Below are 18,374 nucleotides of genomic sequence, written 5' to 3' on the forward strand. Positions count from 1 at the left end.
TCGAGACCCCGCCTCCGGGCGCGGGCCCCCCTCCCCGCCGGCAGGTGCGAGGTGCCCCAGAGACCCAGTGCCCGCCTGCACCTCCCCTAGGTGCCGTGACCGGCCGGGGATGGGGGCTGCGGCGCGCTGCCCGGATCCCTGCGGCCCGAGCCCTTGCCCTGTCCCACCCTGCCTCCCTTGGGGGGCTCCCCTCGCAGCCCTCAGCGTGGCCCCTGTGGCTCCATAGCATAAAAAACAAAAATAAAATAAAAACCCCTTTCCTGCGCCCGCATCACGTGAAGTGAGGATGGTTGCATGGTCGCACACGCTCAAATAAAGTGGCATCAAGGAAAAAGAAAAGGAAATTGCATTTCGCCTTTATCTTCTCTGGCATTCTATAGCGACCAGGAGCTGGCTTTCTTCTCTGGGATTGCAGGGTTTGGGAAGGGATGGGCAGGGGAAGATCATTGCAAAAGGCGTGTCAGTAGGGCTTCTTGCTCCTAATACTGTCAGCTTCCGAGAAAGTGATTTCTTTCCTTCGTATTTACTTTTCCCCCAGTAAGAGGAGGACTTTCACTTTTGTTTTGTAGCGATGGAAAGGAGGGCAAGCCACGACCAGCATCCTCATTACTTAGGTGCATGACCAAGAATGTACGCCGACCTTTCTGTCCTAGGGGTTGTGTATAGAAGTAGACAGCACCCTCTTCAAAAAGCTTAATTATTTGCCCTAATGATGCGTCAAGCCTTGGGGTCACTGGGGATACTTTCTAACTCTATGAAGAGTTTTGGGAATTTTTGTCAGGCTTGGAGGGAAATCAGAGAATTACTCAAAAGGATGGAACTGCTTTTAATTCACTCAACAAACTGGCTATTGAGCACTTGAAATGTGGTTAGTGCTGTAAGTATAAAATACACACCAAGTTTTGAGACAATAGGAGGGAGAAGGTAATATCTCAATTTTTATGTTGATTACATGTTGAATTGATAATATTTTATTATATTGGATTAAATACAATATATTAAAATTTATCCTGATTTGCTTTTTACTTAAAAAGCAAAACCCTGGCCCTTGAGCATGTTTGAACCATGTGGGTTCACTTATACTTGGATTTTAAAAATCTGCCTTGCTCAAGGATTAACTGCAATTACATATGTGAACCACCTTATCTATCTATATATATAAAAGGCTAATGTGCTAAGTGTCCCTCCAGGTAATGACATCACGTAGCAACGCCCGGCTTCCTCTCCCTAGCGACTAGCCTCCTTGCAGTTTTTTCAGCCCAGGAATATGACTTGCCAGGTGGAAACATTTTACACTTTAACCCAATGACTGTGAAGTGTTTTCCCATGCCTCATCTCATTTGATCCTCACAGAAATCCTGGAGTAGGTAGATAGGAGACTCGGTGGAATCCTATTTTCTTTTCATTAAAGCTTGACCTGGCTGAAAAGAAGTAAGAAATGGTGGACCTTGAAAAATTACTTCAGGTTTTCTCACTGCGCAGAATGTAGTCAAACACTGCTGCAGTTAATATTTTACCCTTTGTTCTCCCTGCATGATCTACAATAATAATCTGCTTTGTGTTGATATTTACTGCTGTGTTGCTGACAATTACCTGAAAGAGAAGTTGGTCTGCTTCACTGGGCTCGAAAAAGTTTAGCTAAATCAGGTCTAATTAAGGAAGCAGGTCTAATTAAGGAAGCTTATTCTATATCTATAAAAGGCTAAGTTGACTCATGCATGCGCGATACATATAAAGCTCTCGCTGGCGCCAATCACACGCGTGTGTTTCGATCTGTCATTGTTGATCATGAATTTGGTTGACACTTCTATATAGAAAAAGGATGAATAGTGATATTAAAGTATTTCTTCTAATTAATTTCCCTTTAATGTGCACGAATTCATGCACTGGGTCACTAGTATATTTATATTGAGCATTGTTGTTAATAGAGCCATGGAATGCTGCCCTGAAGTGTGGCACCACCTGCTTTTAATGGGTTACTGATCAGTTGATTGGTTCAGTGTGGTTTGCCCAATATGTACTTTGTTCACATGCTCTAAGTAAAGAAGGAGACATTTAAGGAATTAAATGTACAGTGCCTTCTGCAGGGACCAAGTGTTTCTTTAGAATACTATCTAATAATACAAATGATTCCTTCTAGTTTGTAAACATTTGAAATCTGACAAGGCACTGGGCTAGCGTTTAGGAAATCTGGATTCTAGGTGTTGTGTTGGGTCTTGGTTTCTTCATCTGAATTTAAACTTTAATAGAAAAACGTCATACCAGATAATATCACATATAATTACTATTCAAAATCACTTACCCAGGTTATAACATTGTGCCTTATTTACCTCAGACAATATTTCTTAAAGAAATAAAGTTTATGGACATATTAGAAGATTCTTTTTTTCTCTCCTTAAAATTAGGGATTGGAGTAGGTAACATCTAAGGGTCCTTCCAGTGCTAATACTCTAATTCTAATGTAAATGTTTTCACTGTGAAAATTTGAACTATACTGCCTGAGCATTTTGAACATTTTCACAATTGAAATTAAAATGCCATAATTTTGTTTCTTTTACTCCTTTTTTTGGTGGAATGTAGGAAAAGAGACTTTTTTTCTTTCATCTCATTTTCTTGCTTTTAGAATAAGGTCTTCTGCCGATGGCCAACATCAACTTTATAATATGCCTGAGCAGATAAACCCTCTTTTTTTTTTTTTAGGAATTATATCCAGTGGAAGTCCAATATGGATTCCATCAGCTTTATCAGCTCACTTCTGTAATGTTTTGCTGCCTTTTATTTTTGTGGTTGTTATAAAGGAAGTTAGAAGACATGAGCTTTTACAGTTATTGCTCAGAATGTTTTATTTTAATACCAATTACTCCATTAAAATAGAAAGACAAAATATGTGAATTGGCTCTTTCTAGTCTTTAAAATAAATATTTTTGAAGAAATTTACCTCCTACTGGGGATGTGCCCGCAACCAAGGTACATGCCTTTGACCGAATTGAACCTGGGACCCTTCAGTCCGCAGGCCGACGCTCTATCCACTGAGCCAAACCTGTCAGGGCTATCTTCAACTTTTTATGGTAAACAAATGGAAATATTAAGTCAATTTAATAAAATAGCTGACCTTTATATATCCATGTTATAGACAAGTTTTATAAAGAAATGATATTTGTATATCTTATTTGAAAACTACTTGCTTTAGCAAATAAGTTTTATATGTCATAAAGTTTGGCTTTTTCAGTTTTTTTTTCTGGTTAAATTTTAACATCTTGAGAAAGGAAAGAATTAAATCTGGAAAATTTCACACAGGTGAACCTACTAATCTTTGGATAAAATGGTAAATTGATACTTCTTCACTGGAGTATATGACTAGGACAAGGCAGTGATTTTCAACCAGGGGTGACTTTGCCCCCAAAGGTAAATTAGGCAATGTCGAGGCATTTTTGGTTGTCACAATAAGCGGTGGAAGTGTGCTACTGGTGGGTAGAACCCAGGACAAAGAATTATCTAGCCCCGAATGTTTGTTGAATAATCCTAGTCTAAGGAAAATATTGAGATTGTCTTCTGCATTTATCGAAGAACTTCAGGATGCTGAACAAGTCGTAGAAAGAAGTAAAAAAGGACAGAGGAAGTGTATGTCTCATGAAATTTATAACTAAGAAACTGATGTCTTAAGTGACTGAAAGATACTGTATTAAAAAGTCATAATCTTTGCTTGTATGATATCAGGAAGTAGTTTTAACAATTAAAATGTTGTATTAGCATAATTTGAAAAAGATTGTGCTGTGTATATTCATACATATTTAGGCATGTATATTTCACAGTGAAATCCACAAAAAACAACAACAAAAGGTTGTAGAGTGAGAAGGATGGGGAAATTTATTTGAATGTCTAGAATCAGGAAGTTATATGTGAATACTGTCTTTAAATTAGAGAAGCATTCTTAAGTCTTAGTTTCCTTATCTGTGGAATGGAGAAATAACACTGAGAGATAATGTGAAAATCCTTCATAATTATAATTTTTAAGCTGTTAATACTGATAGAAATAGTGATGATAAACAAACCTAGCTGAGTGGTTGAAAATAACCTGCTTTGTTTTACTTTATTTTCATGAGTACGTTTCTTTTAGACTTCAGGGCTTTCATATTCTATAGTGTGATAATTTTGTGTAAAGCTAACACCACACAGATGAACAGCTCTTATTTCCCAAACAAATTCCTTAAAAGAAACAAAACCTACTTGCATTTGAATTTACGCTTACATTACTTATATTACCTGTTAGTTAGCTTGTAAGTCAGGTTTTCAAAGGTTCAGAAAAGTGCCTGGTGGGCATATTGCTGCCAAGGCAAGTAGGAGTTATCTAGATTTTTGTTCCTCACAAACTGCTACTGGGAGATACATTACATAGCCCTTGGCTATTTGAGGTGTGTCCAGGTTATAATGGTTTTAAGAGTAACAAATGTTTGAAAAGGTATGTTGAAATGGCAGATGTTTTGCAATTTGGTTTAAGTAATATCGCTTATTATGTAGAACCCTTGTCAGTTTGATTTTGCAAATTGATTTACTGTCGAAAGTAAGGAAAATCCTCCATTCAGAGTTAGGCTGCTCTCATTTCCATCTGAGAAGTAAAATATACTTGGAGGCTGTGATGTGTTGGATGTAAGCTGTGGCTATAATGACCAGGGTAGGAGCCAGGTGGAGTGCCCTCAGAGTTTGTAGCTCTGCAAACCAGGCTGAGCCCCTGCTGATCATTGTGCTGTCTGTCCTTCACTTCACCCCTGATACTTTTCCACCAGCTGCCGGATATTGTTGGAGCAGCACAAGGAAGGAGGAAACCTGGGATCTAATTCCATCTTCTATACTGCCTACTTGTGTGGTGTTTGGCAAATTACTGAACAGTGATCAGTAGTTTCTTATCTGTAAAAGGGTTATTCAGGGTCATCTTTTCTGACTTTAAACTTTTGTGATTTGAACAAGACCAGAGCAGTGTGTGCTCCTTTCTTAGATAAGTCATTCTGCTCCTTGCTCTGTCTTCATAGTAAGAAATGATAGTCAAATAATGTATTTTTCCTTTTTGTTCTTTACTCAGTACTGGTGAGCAGAGGCCACAGTCATGAAATATGACAAGATAAATGAAGATAAATTCCAGTCTTTTGTTGATGTTTGTGAATCCAAATCTAATATATTAAACTAGAGGCCCGATGCATGACATTCATGCACTGGAGGTGTCCCTCAGCATGGCCTGGGCCCTCTCGCAGTCCAGGATCCCTCAGGGATGTCCGTCTGCCTGCGTAGGCCTGCTCCCCACCAACTGTGAGCCCGGCTTCTGGCTGAGCGGCGCTCCCCCTGTGGGAGCGCACTGACTACCAGGGGGCAGCGCCTGCATTGACTGCCTGCCCCCTGGTGGTCAGTGCGCATCATAGCGACTGCTCGTTCTGCCGTTTGGTCAATTTGCATATTAGCCTTTTATTATATAGGTAGGATAGGATTGTCTTAATAGGTAGCTGCAGGGAGCTTGAGAATGCAAGAAAAAGCAGGTCTCTTTGCTTCTTTTTACCATGACACATAAAACATAGTATAGCTAGGTATTTCTAAACTTATAGAGGTATTTTTTTTTTCAGTCCTATCCTCCCAGCTAACACTTGCTTTAGTGAAGGCCACATTTCTTATTAGCTTGCTTGTAGCATATGAAATAAATAACAAAAAGTTCAATATTGTAATGTAATATGTTTAGGCTCAGTTATCATCAATTAAAGCAGTGCCTAAAATTTAAATTGAAAACACCTGTCCACATATTTAAATAGCATCAAAATTTTAAAATTCACTCCTTTTATAGAAATAAAACGGGAAGTTGGTACTTTGGTAACCTTCCTGCTAGGAAGCTCTGCCGCATTACTCACTAGTATGAGATCCGTGAAGTGTACTTGAAAGGGAGACAGTTCAGTGGTAACATGGCAGATCTCCAGCTTTCTTTGCCAAGACTTCCTGTTTCAGTAGGGAAATGGAAAGAGTAAGAGTTAATTGTTTCCTCCCCCCTCTCCCACTTTCCCCTCCCAAGACAATTCACTGTACACTCCTATTGAAAGGTGTCTAGATTGGTTAATTTGGTTTAAATAGCTACATTCAATTGAAATGAATCCCTAAAATATTTTCTTGAGTATTTACTGAAGCATTAAAGGGATTTGCTTTGTGCTTTACAAAACTGATTAATAATTTACTTCAGCTCACTTATTTGGAAAATGAATGTTTGAATATTTTAATATACTTTTAAATAAGTGAGTGTTTATGTTATAGATACATAAAGGAATCCTATATAATAAAGAGATAATATGCAAATTGACCATCATGACCTCGCATAAGATGGCCGCCCCCATGTGGTCAAAAGATGACCGCCACAAGATGGCTGGCAGGGGAGGGAAGTTGTGGGTGATCAGGACAGCAGGGGAGGGCAGTTGTGGGCGACCAGGCCAGCAGGGGAGGGCAGTTAGGGGCGACCGGGCTGGCAGGGGAGGGCAGTTAGGGGTGACCAGGCCAGCAGGAGAAAGCAGTTGGGGGCGACCGGGCCGGCAGGGGAGGGCACTTTGGGGCGATCAGGCTGGTAGGGGAGTGGTTAGGGGGTGATCAGGCTGGCAGGCAGAAGTGGTTAGGGGCAATCAGGCAGGCAGGCAGGCGAGCGGTTGGGAGCCAGCAGTAGGGATCGGGCCTAAACGGGCAGTTGGACATCCCCCGAGGGGTTCCAGATTGGAGAGGGTGCAGGCTGGGCTGAGGGACACCTCTCTCCCCCGTGCACAAATTTCATGCACTTGGCCTCTAGTTCTTAAATAAAAAATAAATACAAAGCACCACATATTCCTTTTTCATTATTTTTTAACGAGAGGCCCGGTGCACAAAATTTGTGCACTGGAGGTGTGGGGGGGTGTCCTTCAGCCCAACCTGCACCCTCTCACAGTCCGGGACTCCTTGGGGGATGTCTGACTGCCGGTTTAGGGCCACTCCCGGTGTCGGGCTGGCAGTTGGACATCCCTCTTGCAGTCTGGGACCGCTCGCTCCTTACCATCTGCCTGCTCGCTGCTCCTTACCACTTGGCTCGCTGCTTCTTAGCGCTTCCGCGGAGGTGGGAGAGGCTCCTGCTACCACCGCTGTGCTCGCCAGCTGTGAGCCCGGCTTCTTGCTGAGCGGCACTTCTCCTGTGGGAGTGCACATTATAGTGACTGGTTATTCTGGTCATTCTACCGTAATGGTTGCTTAGGCTTTTATTATATAGACTAGAGGCCCAGTGCACGAATTCGTGCACCAGTGGGGTCCCTCGGCCTGGCCTGTGGGATCAGGCTGAAACTGGCTCTCTGACCTCAGGGGTCCCGGATTGCGAGAGGGTGCAGGCCAGGCCGAGGGACCCCCCCACCGGTGCATGATCGGGGCCGGGGAGGGACGCAGGAGGTTGGGCAGCCAGGGAGGGACTGTGGGAGGGCTCCAGGGCATGTCCGGCCCATCTTGCTCAGTCCTGATGGGTCGGACTCCAGCAGCACGCTCACCTACGGGTCAGAGCATCTGCCCCCTGGGGGTCAGTGCATGTCAATAGTGACTGGTCGACTGTCTGCCCCCTGGTGGTCAGTGCACATCTTAGCAACTGGTCAACTGGTTGACTGTCTGCCCCCTTGTGGTCAGTGCATGTCATAGCGAGCTGTTGAGCGGCCTTAGGATATCATTAGCATATTATGCTTTGATTGGTTGAACGGCTATCGGACAATCAGGCACTTAGCATATTAGGCTTTTATTATATAGGATATACAAAGCTTGTTTCATGGACTAGGCATGAGATTTTTGTTGTTGGTTCACTTTTTTCTTTTTAATCACAGTTTTGGGTTCACTTGTATGTTTTATATTAGGAATATTGACCAGGGAGTCAGGAGATATAGGTTCTTATTCTTAGCACTGCCATAAATTAATTGCATAACTTTAGGCTTTGATTTCTTCATGTATAAGTGACAGGAGATTAGGCTTTAAAGATCTTTATGATCCTCAATAGTTATAAATTATAAATTGTGAATTTCTGTCTTTTGTTTTTGGAAAAATGTTAGATTTAAAAATGTTTTTATTGATTTCAGAGAGAGGAAGGGAGAGGGAGAGAGAGAGATAGAAGCATCCATGATGAGAGAGAATCATTGATTCACTGCTTCCTGCATGCTTCCTACTGGGGATGGAGCCCCAAACCCGGGCATTTCTATGATCTCCTGGTGCATCGGTTGAAGCTCAACCACTGAGTCACACCAGCTGGGTTGGAAGAATGCAGATTTAAAAAAACTACTGAAATGACCATTTTGCAGGGTTATCTCCTGCTTGTATGTTTTCAACTGTGGCACTATCCTTTGCTCTGGTAATCCTCCTGATATAAACCTTGACTATCCAACCTTTCTGGTTATGGTCTTGTTCATTGTACTGGTTTTAGTTACCCTTTTTGTTTTTGAATCTCTTCACACTCTTAAAATGCAAAGACTAGAGATGGATCTACCAACTACACATACCTCTTAATGCTGAGTCTAATTCTTATATGGCATTTTTTATTTTTCCTCAAAGGAGATAGAATTACCTTCCAAATTAAAATCCTTTACCCTTTCTGCTCTTTTTTTGCGGGGGGGGGGGAGTAGGGGAAGGGGTAGTGTGATATTCTGAACACAGCATTGGGCATCCGAATTTGAGCACTGGTTCTACCACTTACTAGGTTGACATAGTGTTCTTAGACCAGTCATTTAACCTCTCTAAGCCTCAGTTTCTCTTGCTTAATATACTAGTACATGTCCTGCTTCCTTTACCAGGAGGCTGTGAGGATCAAGTAATGTAATAGATCAGAGAGTGTTTTCTAAAATATAAAGATTTGTGTTCTTGTAGTTGTTTCTATCCCAGTGTAATATGCATTCTCAATCAATAAAATCAGTATGTATTGAGCACCTACGATGAAGAGAATCTGGAGTTTATAAATCAGGTTGGGGATTTATATAGTAAAGTGCCATAAGAAAGGTATAACTAAACCTCTGTGAAAGTTCGGATAGATTATTTAACATTAGCATTATATTTCTTTTTAAAAAAAATATATTTTATTGATATTTTACAGAGAGGAAGGGAGAAGGATAGAGAGTTAGAAACATTGATGAGAGAGAAACATCGATCAGCTGCCTCCTGCACACCTTCTACTGGGGATGTGCCCGCAACCAAAGTACATGCCCTTGACCGGAATCGAACCTGGGACCTTTCAGTCCACAGGCTGACGCTCTATCCACTGAGCCAAACCGGTTAGGGCAGCAGCATTATATTTCTTACATTTATTTTGTAGGCTATTTTATGTTTTAAAAGTTATTCTTGGACTTAGGCAGGCTTATTCCATATTATGCCGGCACCATTTGTTGACAGAAAAATATGAATGGTAGAAAAAAATCGAGAAAATAGTCTTCCAGTATTCGAAACCTCTTACCTGATTCAGTCAAGAAGTTGCTCACATCGGTAAAGAACGAGTGAAGTTCTGAAACAGCGTTTTGCTTTCCTCTTCCTTGTTAATGTAAACAAAATACCAACCAAAATCAAGTGGTACTGGCATAATGATGGAATAAGCCTGTTTTTTTCAAAATAATTTATCAACCATTTCTTTTTCTATTTATTTATTTTGATTCCTCAGGAACATTCTATTTCTACAAAAATAAATGTAATGTGTGTGTGTTTAACTCTCCCAGCCTTCTTCTCCCGTCTACTATGTTTTATCCCTATTTTATCTTTTGAAATAACTCCACCTCTGCTTATGTATCTTGGTGTTACTTGCTAATTTAATGGATTTAATTCCATTTCCATCTTCTGGTTCATTAGTAAAGATTATTAGGTAAATTTTGATCCAGTATTTACCCTTTCAAGGTGCTTAAAATATCCTTCAAGAGTAGCTTTGAAACTTTATGTTGAACTCTCTAACGATGTATGCTCATCCAAAAATGTTTCTAGTTTATTACGGAGAATCATATAGGATCAAAATCAGAAACCTTTTCTTCTGAAGCACAGACTACGCTTACTGCTTACTCTCATCCTTTAGGCCGTCAGTCCATCATAGAAGGAAATTACTTTACAGAACTTCCAAACCTAATGGCATTAGAGACACTTGATTGAGGGTTTGACTTTAGTGCCTTTCTTACTGGCAGAGTTAAGTTTATCCATCTCCAATTATTAGTCATTCTCCCTGCCCCCCGCCTTTTTTTTTTTTTTTAAAGATTAGACACAAATATTTACCCTTCCCTCAGGTTTTCAGGAACTTCCTATGGCCTTTATGTATTCTTAAACCCAGGTAATCTGGCTATAGCAGTAAAGTGACTTGCATTGTATGAAATTATGTTATCTTGATGTAGAAAGGAAAACTAAATCTTAACCTTTTCCTCAGTATTCAGTTAAATATCAAATGGTTATCTAGGAAGGGTATTTAATTTTAGGTTTATAAATTATTTTTATTTTAACAGAACTTCTGACATTCATAGGCTAGACAGTAAAATGTCTACATATGTATCTGCAGGAAAACATGTACTTTAGTGGAAGAATACTTGTTAGCACAGTGCCTTACCTAGATAAGGCACTCATCTACTGGTACTGGTTGAATGAGTGAATGCACTTTTAACCTGGTGTTAATCTGAAATATGCTGTTATTCCTCCCCTTTTCTTTGTATTAAGGCTAGTGGCTCCTCCTTAATTACAAATAATTTTTCGACTGTATCATTCTTATTTCATTGATATATTTACGGTTTGATAGATAACATTCACATTTTTCAGAGAGGAAATATATACATTTGCTTGCTAGGCGCTAAGTAGAAGAAAAAATTTTTTTATGTATCTATAGATAGGGTAGATATCAGATATAGAAGCAATTTATATAAAACATATTGAGGTCATACTGACATTAGAATTTACCTTTTTTCTTGTTTAGAAGCAATTTATATAAAACATATTGAGGTCATACTGACATTAGAATTTACCATTTTTTATTGTTTAAAGTATTACAAATAGTAGGAGGGTTGGGGGGGTTAAGAGATCAACTGAAGGACGTGTATGCATGCATGCATATAAGAATTTACCTTTTTTTGTTTCCCCATTTCTTTTTAAAAATATTTTATATCTTGTTATTGATTTTAGAGAGAGGAAGGGAGAGGGAGAGATAGATACATCAGTGTTGAAAGAGGATCATCGATCGGCTGCCTCCTGCACGCCCCCTATTGGGGATGGAGCCCATAATCTGGGCATGTGCCCTGATCAGGAATCAAACCATGATCTCCTGGTTCATAGGTCCACATTCAACTTCTGAGCCATACCAGCCGGGCTGTTTCCCCACTTCTTATTATAATTTGTATAATATTTAACATTAAAAAATATCTGATTATTATAAAAACTAGAAAACAGTGAAAAACATTAATAAAAAAAATCCTTAAGTTCTACCTCCTAGCCATATTATCTTTTTGTTGTTTTTCTAAATATACTTGTTTAACTGTTAGCCATATTAGTAGTTTTCAGTATTTCATATCTTAAATACCATCTATATATTAAAGAACCAAAGTGCCACAGCAGTAGAAGCAGACCACATTTTATAATGACATTTATATTTTTATACAAATTACTAGAGGCCTGGTGCACGAAATTCATGTGGGGGGGAGGTCCCCTCAGCCCAGCCTGCACCCTCTCCAATCTGGGACCCCTCCTGGGGATTGGGCCTAAACCGACAGTCAGACATCCCTTTCACAATCCAGGACTGCTGGCTCCTAACTACTCATCTGCTTGCCTGCCTGATCGCCCATAACTGCCTCTATCTGCTGGCCTGGTTGCCCCTCACTGCCCCCCCCTCGCCGGCCTGGTCACCCCACGCAGCCTGCTGCTCGGTCGTTTGGTCGTCCCTCACTAACCCCCCTGCTGGCCTTGACGCCCCACTCAGCCTGTTTGGTCATCCCTTCGGTTTCAGATGTGATGGCCCCTGGCTCTTTATATACAGTGGGGCCTTGACTTACGAGTTTAATTCGTTCTGTGATGGAGCTCGTAACTCAAATTACTCGTATGTCAAATCAAAAGTGAACGAGTGAGACACGTGATGCTGGGCTGATGTGGCGTTCACTGTGACGTTCGCTGCGCCAACTAGCGGTGGGGTATCTGAAGCTGGCTCGTAACCCGAATTTTAGCTCGCAACTCAAAGCAAAAAATCAGCCGAGAGATGGCTCGTATCTCGAAAAACTCGTTAGTCGGGACACTCGTAAGTCAAGGCCCCACTGTGTATAGATGTTAGTGCCTTAACAATTGTTAAAAAAAAAAACCCCACTTCATATGTAATGCAGATTAGTTTGAGCACTCCTGGTGACACTTGACCCACTAGTTGAGTATCACTGGGTAGAACAGTCAAAATTAATGAGCAAGTTTGAAAATCTCCATATGGGCCTTAGATCTTGTTAAACTAGTTTGGATTGCTTTCATATTTGTAATAGCATCGGTGCACATCCCTTTTGATTTGAATCGAGTTTGCAATTATAATTTTTTTTAATTCATCTGAAAGAATTAAGTCCAAGAATATTTTTTTAATTCTATGTTGTTTTAGTACATAAGATAATTCGTAAGGATTCTCTTCCCCAATTCCCAAACACATGTTGGTTTTCCATGATTACTTTATTATCCCTTCATTTGGTCAGTGATGACATCTTAGTCAATTCTACTTCCAAAATAACATTTTACTCTATCTCTTCAACCCTGAGGTTACTGCCTATTTCAGGTTTTAATTTCTTTTCAGTGTATTGTAGAAGCTACCTGACGACCTGTATTCTTTTCCTTTCCTCCTGTTATATGTATGATGCTGTAGTATTTTCTTCCTTCTCTCCTTTTATTGCAGTTTTCAATAATCTTTTTTAGGAAGACTTAAATATACATATACACAGAAAGTGAACTTTATTATATGGAAATAACCACTGTGATCATTATGGTGTCTAGTCTTATAGTTGTTTGTTTTCTGTGTGTATATATATAATTTTTAAATTGGGTTAATGTGGGCATTCTTTAACCTTTTTAAAAAACTTAATATTTTGTGAACATTTATTCATGTCTGCCTTATTTTTTTTCTATATTATAGATCAGGGGTCCTCAAACTTTTTAAACAGGGGGCCAGTTCACTGTCCCTCAGACTGTTGGAGGGCCAGACTATAGTTTAAAAAAAAAACTATGAACAAATTCCTATGCACACTGCACATATCTTATTTTGAAGTAAAAAAACAAAACGGGAACAAATACAGTATTTGTCTTTGCATGTGGACCGCGGGCTGTAGTTTGAGGACCCCTGTTATAGATTTACTAGAGGCTCGATGCACGAAATTCATGCAAGAGTAGGCCTTCCTTCCCCCGGCTGCTGGCACCGGCTTCCCTCGCAGCCCTGGCTTTGTCTGGTCTAATTAGCATATTACACTTTTATTATTAGAATATATGCCTTCTTCCTGGACATTTAGTTCTTTAGGTCCTTCTTCCCTCCTTCCTATCCATCCATCCATTCTTTCTGCTATTATAACCAGTATTACAATATCCTTGTAGCTAAATTATTTGGACAGTTTCATGGTTATTTCTGAGGATACTAGAGCAATGATTCTAAAACATAGCTCTGATTTTATCATTTCTGTTATACATACTTTACATACTTCATCTCTTTGTTGTGACCAGTCTGAGCTTTTCATCCTAAAAACTCTTGGTCTATCCTATGCTAGCCTTTTTGACTTTATCACTTATTCTTTTTAAAATATATATTTTTATTGATTTCAGAGAGGACGGGAGAGGGGGAGAGAAAGAGAGAGAGAGAGAGAGAGAGAGAGAGAGAGAGAGAGAGAGAGAGAGAAAGAGAGAGAAACATCAGTGATAAGAGAGAATCATCGATCGGCTGCCTCCTGCATACCCCCCCCATGGGGATCAAGCCTGCAACCCAGGGATGTGCCCTGTTGGAGAATCTAACCGTGTCCTCCTGGATTCACAGATCGACACTCAACCACTCAGCCACCACAGCTGGGCTACCTCTTATTCTTTTTCACACTCTATAGCTAACCAGACCTTTACTTGTGGTTTCTAAAATGTCTTACTCATGGATGTCTGTTTGCCCTCTTTTCTTACCCACCTGGTAAATATTTCTTCAGCTTTCTAGCCTAAACTTTCGTGTGAAGTTCTGGATCTCCCTTGGCAGTGTGAGGTGGTTCCTGCTTTGCATCCTGTAAACTCTTCTGTTGGAATGCCAATAGAATAGTTGCAAAATTTTAGAAATTTAATCTCCTTTGCTAGGCTGTGAGCTCCTCAGTAGAAGGGATGTTGTTCTAATAATCTCTTTCTTTCTAGCACCTAACTCAGAGTAGGTGCTTAATAAATGTTTGAGTAAATCTGAGGTCTGGGGAAAAGCAAATTTCTAACAATGGAGTAATAAAATTAAATATATTTTTAATTCACTCCAAAATGCTATGAGGAAAAAATTACTTGATTGAAAAATATTTATGGAGAACATAGGAAGCATAGTATTTGTTCAAAAATAAATGCGTAATAAGTGATTAAGAATGTATAACTGAAGAATTTATGATTGCATTTAATGTTGACACTAGTTTTATCAACATTTAGAGATTTGAGTGAAATGAATACTTTTGCTTACATTTCTATGTAAGCAAGAATATTTAAGTATTGTGTATTGACAGATATAGGTACAGTGTTTAAAATTTGAGTAATGTAACAGTATCATTATGGCTTTAGTTTTTGTAACCGAATAGATTTAAGAAAAATTAGATTAATTAAAGTATGTTAGAACCACAAACAAAAATCATTGGAAAGGTGGGATGTTTGGAGTTTTAAAAGACTAAAACATATTTCTATAGAAAATATTCATTGGCAAAATAATTAAAGAAAGACTCCTGAATTGCAGGATAAATAATTGATCTGTTCTAGTAGTCATCTATTTATGTCCTTGTTTTGAGATTTTGAATTAATTATTCAAAATGATGGATACTTTCTTTTGTTCTTTAGGCTGAAAGTTTCCAAATTCTTTCTCATTGTCTATTTAAATGTTAGGCAGTTTAAGTATTTTGTAATTTCTTTTGCATTGGACTAATCTAAAGTATGCTACAATCAATAATTCCTATGCACATATAGCAAATCTTTTGTGCCAATAGCTTTTTAAGTTCTTAAAGTTTGCTTTGCTCACTATTGTCTTCTTACCACTTAGTGTAGTAGTTAGTACTGCCATATGACAGGTTTTACTTATTAGTATATTAACTATATTTTTCTTCTTTTTTTAAAGGTAATGTGGCTTTAGATAATCTAAAGATAAAAGAAAATGCTCTGGTAAGTTTTTTAACTATGTTAATTACTCATTTAATTTGGTAAGCTCTTAGAAACCCTTGGTTAGTAAGTATCTGGTACCAGGTGCCAGATAAAGTGGTTGAGTCACTCAAAGAAGGATTGCTTGTTTAATTATTTGCGGTAGGAAAATCTGAGATTAAGATTTAGAACTTTTTCCCCCTGATGATCAAAACGGTATCTCTTGTCAACAGAATATTTTTCATTGACCTAATTTGACTATATAGCTTTGTAGTAGGCCTTTGTCTTCAGAAATATCTTTGCATATTTTTCAGGTAAATAAGACCTTGATTTTAACAATTTAATCTAATGAATAATTGTATTTTTGGAAATATATTCAAGTTCAGCCATATAATATTATGGTAATATTAAGGGATAAAATAGCCCTGGTTGGTGTGGTTCTGGTGGTTGGAGCATCATCCTGTACAACATAAGGTGGTGGATTCTATTTCTGGTCAGGGAAACATGCCCAGGTGCAGTTCGGTCCCAGGTTGGGGGCGCATGCAGGAGGCAACTGATTGATGTTTCTCTCTCTCTAAGATAAAAAGAAAAGAGGTAAAATAGATTTTTTTCAGACTCTAGCTTCCCGAGAGTAGTTTGTGTCATTTACTATTGAGCTGAAAACAAAACAACACTCTCCCCATTCTCTCAATCCTCTACCCCCTGTGAAGCTTTAGCTAAAATATTAGACTTAATTTGAGTTTATGAAATCACTGAAGAATGATTTTATTCTTTAATTAATAGGTCATATTTCTAAGTAATCTATTGAATGTTTTAAAGTTTTGTCTGACTTCTGGTTGGATTTCTACGTGATGAAATGCGTTATTAGGGAGAGCATTATACATTAAATGCTCCCATGACTGGTCCGAGGGAAATTTGGGATATTGAAGATCCTAGGAGTAGAACTCTGTCACAAGGAGTAACATTACATTTTGTTAAGTTTGGCGTGGTGGAAAGGGCATGGACCTTGTAGTCCGGAAGATCTGGGTTTGAGTGCTAGCTCTGCCTTTTACCAGCTGTGTGTCTTTTGGCAAGTTTCTAATTTTTTTTGAGCATTAGTTTAATCATCTTTTAAGTGGAGTTAGTATTATAAAACAACGTAATATCTCTCTGCCTTTGTGGCTTGAGTAAGATGGAAAGTGAGCCTGGCAAGTAGTGGGCATTCAAAATATTTAAATGTTCTTTCCCTCCCTTTTTATAGGGTGCTACATCTTTAACAAAATAGTGTTATTGACTTCAGAGAGAGGAAGGGAGAGGGAGAGAGTGGTAGAAACATCAGTGATGATAATCATTGATCCTGCTTCCTACACAACTGCCACAGGGTATTGAGCCCACAACCTGGGCATGTGCCCTGATGGGGAAATCACACCGTGACTTCCTGGTTCATAGGTTGACACTTAATCACTGGGCCAACTTTTTTTTTTTTTTTTAAATATTTTATTGATTTTTTACAGAGAGGAAGGGAGAGGGATAGACAGTTAGAAACATTGATGAGAGAGAAACATCAATCAGCTGCCTTCTGCACACCCCCAACTGGGGATGTGCCCGCAACCAAGATACATGCCCTTGACCGGAATCGAACCTGGGACCTTTCAGATCGCAGGCTGACGCTCTATCCATGGAGCCAAACCGGTTAGGGCTGGGCCAACTTTTAAAAATTTATCTCAAAATTTAGAAATTAAGATTCTATTGGTGGTGATTGCATTAAAGTTTATTTTTCTCTTTATTTTAGAAGGAAATAAGTATAAATAGAGTTGTGGTGACAGGATATATATCTAACATACATAGAATTGATGTGAACTCTGTGTTAGCTTGATTTGAATTTTGGTTGTAATTAAATATAATAAAGTATTTTATAATTTATATTCTCCATTAATTTAAATTGCAAATAAACCATATTGGTGAGGTTTTGCTTTAATATGGATCCTTTACACTTATTTTGTGTGAGAAATTATTTCAGGGAGATTACTATGAGCATGAGGCCACACTTTTAGAAGTGTTTATAGTTTGTATCCTCTATAATATCAATTCATATAAATTTATTCTCCCTATCCCCTAAGGGTAGAGCTGCTCCTTTATCATGAGTAAGGATTTTTTTTTTTGGTCTAAAAAAAGACTTTTTATCAAAAACTATTAGTATTCTGTTCAGTTCCTGTTCACCTACAATGATTGAGCAATCAGAGATCGGGTAAATTGATTATTTTAGTTAATTGTTAACTAAAGTACTGCATTTCATTTGCCAGATTAAAAAAAATATATATATTTTTATTGATTTTAGAGCGGGAGGGAGAGAGAGATAGAAACATCAATAATGAGAGAGAATCATTGATCGGCTGCCTCCTGCACACTCCCTACTGGGAATTGAGCTGGCAACCCAGGCATGTGCCCTTGACCGGAATCGAACCCAGGACCCTTCATTCAGAAGGCCAATACTCTATCCACTGAGCCAAACCAGCTAGGGCTCATTCGCCAGATTTTGATAGTACAGTCAAACTTCAGTTCTTGAACATCTCCCATCTGGAACAATTAGGTTCTCGACCAAGTTGTTCACAGAAAAAATGTCTAGGTTGTTGAACAAGCTTCAGTTTTCTACCTGACAGCCCTTTCATGCTGATACATCAGCATGACAAGCATCTCTCAGGCCACAAAGGAGAGAATGCATCTGAGTCATAAACTAACATCTTAGGAATTTATGCTGTGAATATATGGTTGAGTGTGTGTGTGTGTGTGTGTGTGTGTGTTTGCTTTTGTTGCTGGTGAAATGGACAATTAGCACAATTTTAAAACATAAAGAGGCCATCAAGAGTGCTAACATAGCCCTAACCTGTTTGGCTCAGTGGATAGAGCGTCGGCCTGTGGACTGAAAGGTCCCAGGTTTGATTCCAGTCAAGGGCATGTACCTTGGTTGTGGGCACATACCCAGTAGGAGGTGTGTAGGAGGCAGATGATTGATGTTTCTAACTCTCTATCCCTCTCCCTTCCTCTCTGTAAAAAAATCAATAAAATAAATTAAAAAAAGAGTG

The 18,374-nt window shown here is 39.1% G+C and overlaps 1 protein-coding gene across 1 annotated transcript in view; it reads left to right on the forward strand.

Annotated features, from left to right (window-relative positions):
* The window catches only part of VPS13C (vacuolar protein sorting 13 homolog C), a 176,419-nt gene that overhangs the window by 621 nt on the left and 157,424 nt on the right, over positions 1-18,374 (forward strand). The window contains exons 2-4 of the mRNA XM_023761255.1: positions 2,701-2,757; positions 3,406-3,600; positions 15,293-15,336. Coding sequence (XP_023617023.1) covers positions 2,701-2,757; positions 3,406-3,600; positions 15,293-15,336 — 296 coding nt within the window. The remainder of the gene's footprint in view (positions 1-2,700; positions 2,758-3,405; positions 3,601-15,292; positions 15,337-18,374) is intronic.

Source organism: Myotis lucifugus, unplaced genomic scaffold (genome assembly GCF_000147115.1).
Source record: "Myotis lucifugus unplaced genomic scaffold, Myoluc2.0 scaffold_204, whole genome shotgun sequence".
Taxonomy (NCBI): Eukaryota; Metazoa; Chordata; class Mammalia; order Chiroptera; family Vespertilionidae; genus Myotis; species Myotis lucifugus.